The sequence below is a fragment of the Anarrhichthys ocellatus genome, unplaced genomic scaffold (genome assembly GCF_004355925.1).
Source record: "Anarrhichthys ocellatus isolate YVR2014 unplaced genomic scaffold, GSC_Weel_1.0 scaffold3397, whole genome shotgun sequence".
NCBI lineage: Eukaryota > Metazoa > Chordata > Actinopteri > Perciformes > Anarhichadidae > Anarrhichthys > Anarrhichthys ocellatus.
Window position 1 is genome coordinate 1 of NW_022283371.1, and position 5760 is coordinate 5760.

Below are 5760 nucleotides of genomic sequence, written 5' to 3' on the forward strand. Positions count from 1 at the left end.
ATTTAGCGAGAAAGTCGCCAAGTTGGCAACACTGGCACCGGCTAAATATGTCCCCAGAGCAACACTGGACATAACAATAGTTCCTATCACATATTAAACCAAACAAAAATCCATCTTCATAAAAACAAGTTGTACAAATAATAATATACAAACAAGCATATTAAAGCTGCTGCAGATGTAAAAACAAACGCATTTAACTTACCAGAGCTGCTGTTCACTATTTAAAGACAAAGTCCTCCTTTCTTTGTTAACAAAGAGTTTAATCTCACGGTTGTTCAGTACATCCGTGTGTTTTAGTTCCAGTAAGAAGTCCTTCTCCATTCATGGACGCCAGTGAAGACATTCGAACCTCCCCAGTTGTATTTCTTGAATACGTTTTAATGTGTTTGAGGCTGAAAATGTCCGCTCCACAGAGGCAGCAGATATTGGGATTGTCACCGCCCAACATGTCAGGCTAGCCCACTGACCAATCACGTACTTGTAGGCCAGCTAGCAGCTCTGACACGTCAAAGAATACACCCAACATGTCAAACTAAAGATGTGATTGGTTGAACACTATGACAATCAACAATATCGTCCCCATTCACTTAAAGTGCACATGGATTCACTTGTGAGTCTGCAGGCCTCTGCCTCTGTTCTTACCTAGAGACACAGAGGTGAGATCTGATTGGATAAAAGCTCTACTTAAAACAAGCTGCACTGGAAGCAGAGCAACTGAGGAAGACAGGAGCTGTGCAATGAGAACATAAGATAATGGGGAAATATTATAATAGTGTATTTAAGAACAATGATTAAATTATTTCCCTCATGCACGAGGCCATCGGGAGGCGGCCCTCTGTGGAGCCCCAGTCCTGATGGACTCATGTGTTGGGGGACACCGTGAGCTGACGTGGCCCCCAGTGGTAGTGGCTCATCATCCTCTGGAGCAGCTACTTGTGGCATGTGAGGAAGAGGATTCTGCACCTGTATCACCACGGAGGAGTTTTTTTATATGTATTCACTACGTTGTGTTGATTTATTTATCTTCTCATGTGTTGGACAGCTTCTTGTTCCGGTTTACATCTTTGTGAAGACATCTTGCTTTGGTTGGAGTCGCGGGTCAATGATGTCGTTACAAATGACTTGAATCTATCTCAGAAGAGAAATGCACAACACAACCTTAAAGGCAACTTAGAAATAGACATAACTAAGAGAGGCGCTTCAACGGGAGACAGCTGATCATGGAGCGTGGTGTCCCCGGCCTTCATGTCCCCAAGCCTACAAATAATCCTGCTCCTGCAACTCCACAGCGTGCAGACGTGGAGCAGAGAGCAGCCCTGCCAGCTGGTCTCGTTCCCCTCACTGGACGTGGTGGAACCACACCGATGTCCCCCGCTGTGAGGCAGGCGGTGATGACTCGGGGGACAACGGTCGACCTCCAGAGCCCTGAAGAGCAGCGATCTCCACCGAGTCTTCGACGTCCCAAAGGTTCGCTGTGTGATGGAACGGGCCTTTGCGTGATGCTGGTTGAAGCGGCTCTGCACCCTCCCTTGCAGCGGTTCTTTATACGGGGTGATGATGGCCTCGTCATGCAGGGGTAGCCACCATCACCCAACATAAAGCATCCTGTAGAGAGTGAAAGTAATTACTATTTCTGTCAGTAACTGATGGTATTGATGCATTAAACTTGAGTTAGACTGACCTGAGGGAGGACACAGAGCCTCTCGGTAGATCCTGCTGTTCTTCAGGACTCTGGGCTCATGGTTCCCCACAAAGAGCCTCTTCCCATCACACACTGCCTGCAATTGTCCTTCTGCGGACATGGCAGCCATCAATGGCACCCACACACCTGGAGAACACCGGGCTGTGGGCCAGCTGGGCAAATGCGTGGCCAACCTCATCCGGTGCTCCGGCGGTGGGGAGGTTGATGACCTGGTGAAGGGCTGCAATTTTCTCCACTCCACCGTGCACTAGTGTGCAGACTGTAGAGCCGGGACACCACGCTCTATGATAGGCCGTGTCTCCTCATGGGACCAGCCCTGTGTGTTCTATGGTGGCAGGATCCTCAGAAGGGCCTCCATGGACTGGACCCCAGCCTCTAGTCAGCCATGAGGTCTTTGTGACCGTCAGAGAACACAGCCAGGCCCACGAGGATGTAACCGAGCATCCACCGGCTCTCGGTCCGTCTCCAGCTACACAATACAGGACAGAGGTACTTCCCACACCGAGCTTCTCTACAATGTGATGTAAAGTGGTTTGAGGTTGAGTTCTTCTTCTTCGTGCAGCGCGTGTGTGATGCGTACCTCTATGAACACATGAGAGCAGCTGCACATGGGCTCTGCTGCTGGAGCGTGGTGAACGCTGCAGCAGCACACAGCACCGGGCTGAGAGACATGTTGTCTGGTGAAAGTCTTCAGTGGGACACAGGCCTGGTTCCTTCTCCTTCCATTGACCTCAGGAGCTACAGCTGCTCCATCAGCTCAGCTGACGATGTCCTCATGAGAGAACGTTCTCCATGTGGAGGCTTCACCAGCAGCAGCACATCTATAGCATCGCTTTTCATCAAGACTGTCGTCTGCAATCCAGCTCATATGAACTCGTGTGGTCTTGGCCACTTGTTATCAGGTCACTGTGTTCTATAAATAGCATCTGTGTTTCTTTATGATGTCTTACTTTATTATTAATACGCAGTATGATCCAACCTGCTGCTGCTCTGTTCATGTGAAGGATTCCTGTTTGTGCTCATGAGCTCTTCATCGAGACTCTTTATCTCACTCTGCACTAAATGATGGAGATATAATCACAGTAACTTCTCCTGCTGTGATCAGCTGATCCTCCGTCATCACAAACAGACGGCGCTTCTCTCCTCGCATGCTTTCCTCCATGCGTCCCTGGTGGGAGGGACTAGGACGCAAGGAAAGGACGCAAGTGAAGGAAACGCGGATGCAGTTAAGAGACTTGGGATGTGCCCCATGTTTTCCTCACGGTCCCTGAACGGAGCACAGCTCTGTGCTGCCCCTGCAGGCCGCTTCAGGTGAAGACAGGCCTCACTATCACAAACTTTATTGTGAAACTTCCGGTTTTGTTTTGTTTACATTTCAGCGTCCTATTTCCATAGCAACGGATCGGCTAGACCACGGAGGACAGGAAACAGGTGATCGTGTTTATATATAACTTATATATATAACTTATATGTGTGTGTTTTTATCTAATTATCGACTAAATAACGTGTTTATGAACAGAAATGTTCATTATTAATTTAAGAAATTAAACATTAAAATGTTTATGTCTTCAGAGAAACTGTGACTTTAATCAGAAGATTTAAATGATTTAAATAAACAAAATCTTTGTTTATTTATGAACACGTTGGTTGTTTTCAATGTTTTTATTATATATAATATATATATAACATAATAATATATATAATAATATATATATAACATATTATTATATATATATATAATATATATATATATATAATAATAATAATATGAAAATGTTAAATATTCACATTAAACATGTAAATATGTTAATATTTATTAATATATTTACTATCTGTAATAATCAGAAGCTCATGAAGTTTTGACCCGTTGTTGTGACGTCATCATTAATAACTTATGTAAATAAATGAAACATCTTCTTCACACTAGAGGGCCACTTACCAGCTTTCTCAGCTTCAACTGTACCATCTGGACCAACAAGCCAGTAAGTGGCCCTTTAGTGGAGGACCGCTGATAAACGTTTCTAACTGCTGTTATAGACAAAACTCTTCTTCATCATCTTCATCATCAGCCACAGAGGAAGCATGTCGTCACCCAGAGTGGGCGTGGTCAGAGACTCCATGTTGACCAATCCGCTGCACATCAAGGTAAACACAAAGAATCACTGAGAATGAAAAATAAAGTAAATAAATAATTATTCTTTTATTGTGAAGGAGCTGGGGGAGACTTTCACTGTGAAAAGGCTGCAATTTACTCTCGTCTGAACTTAATTAATAAAAGATATTTATGACGATATATCACATCCTTTCACCAGCTGTGGATGATGACATCACACATTTGTAGTGACGTCATAGTGAGACCGACTGATGCAGGAGGGGGCAGCACAGACTAGCTGTTCAAGAGTCCCTGAACGCACCACTGAGGAGGGTCTGTAATAATGATGATGATGATGATGATGATGATGAGGTCCTCCCTCCTGTGGGCAGGCACCTCTGGGTCAGACCCGGTCCAGAGGTCTGTCACTTCCTGGTCCAGAGTTCACTTTCGGAATCAGCAGCGGCTCGCTGGGAGATGGAGGCGTGGCTGAGGGTAAGCCCCACCCACTGTGATCAACAACAAGACTCAACACACATGTAGCATCACCATGTAACATTAGCATGTAGCATTAGCATATAGCGTTAGCATGTAGCATATAGCGTTAGCATGTAACATTAGCATTGAAAACTCATGTTCTTCGGGCTGTGCCTCATGTGCCGAGACCCGGCCCCCAGAGTGTGTGTGAGTGTGTGTGTGTGAGTGTGTGTGTGTGAGTGTGAGTGTGTGTGAGGTTTAACAGCGGTCAGCTGTCAAAGTGTGTTTGCTTGAAGGAAACATGCCTTCAGGCAACCATCACTGCTGTCACACACACACACAGGTCTGGTGTGTGTGTTGTACTTCTGTCTTTGTGAGGACATTTTCAGACTTTTATTTCATGGTTTTATATTAATACTCCTCTTGGTTTAAGAATCACTGATTATTATTCTGCTGCTATGAACCAGAACCATCTGAGACTAGAACCAGGCAATGGTTCTGGTCTCAGGTGGTCTGGTTCTGGTCTCAGGTGGCTTGTTTCTGGTCTCAGGTGGTCTGGTGCAGATTTGCTTCCTGTCCCGAGAGTCCAAACTCAACCTGGAGTTTTCAGTTTTCAGTTTTTTTTGCTCCACAGATGTGAAACGAAAACCTTGCAGCGAGGGCTGCTGGGAGTTGTAGTCTCTGAGTGTTGTCCCCGTCTCTCCTCAGCTCTGTCCAGCTGGAGGGTTCAGTCCCAACGTGGACACTCTGCTCCTCACCGACCGCTCGTTCCGGACTTCGTGTCTCTGAACCGGGACGCGGTGAAGTCCGGCCTGGTGACGTCCAAAGAGCTGAGTCAGTACCGGGCTCAGAGGGGCAGGGAAAGGAGACAGAACCCCGCCCCCAAACACCAAGGGGGCGTGGCTTCACAGCGCCCGGTGGTGCCTGACATCACACACGGAGTCACAACCAGGTGAGAACCCCCCCCCCCCCACTGAGCTGATTATTAGTTATTGATCGATGGTGACTGATCGATGTGTCCATCAGGCTGTCGTCTCCGTTCTCAGACCTCATCTCTCATCAGTACGCTCAACGCTGGAAGGACAAGCAGATGAGCAGGAATCTAACCGACAACCACAAATGGCTGCAGAGGGTGAGAGCTTTCATTCAGAGTCCATGGTCATCATCCTGTGGAGAAGGGTGTGATGTCATCAACCTGTGGAGCACAGTGTGATGTCATCATCCTGTGGAGAAGGGTGTGATGTCATCATCCTGTGGAGCACGGTGTGATGTCATCATCCTTTCAGTATGAATGTGTGTGTTTGCAGGTGAAACCAGGAGGTATCCCTGAGACCAGGACCAGTCTGCTGAGGAGGAGCAGATCTCTGCCCGTCACACACACACCAATCACTCTGCCAACCCTCACACAGGTAACAACTCACTGAATCTATCCAACTACTCTGTCTCTACCTGTTCAGGTACTCTGTTCACTACCTGCTCAGGTACTCTG

General features: G+C 46.8%; 1 protein-coding gene across 1 annotated transcript; it reads left to right on the forward strand.

Moving 5' to 3' along the window:
* Positions 1-3126: 3126 nt before the first annotated feature.
* On the forward strand, positions 3127-5680 carry cfap77 (cilia and flagella associated protein 77; the record flags this gene model as incomplete). Its single annotated transcript, XM_031840827.1, has 7 exons — positions 3127-3133; positions 3630-3684; positions 3772-3847; positions 4187-4289; positions 4980-5223; positions 5298-5403; positions 5579-5680. Coding segments are annotated over exons 3-7 (618 nt in total), but the record flags the coding sequence as incomplete, so codon positions are not given.
* Positions 5681-5760: the final 80 nt, after the last annotated feature.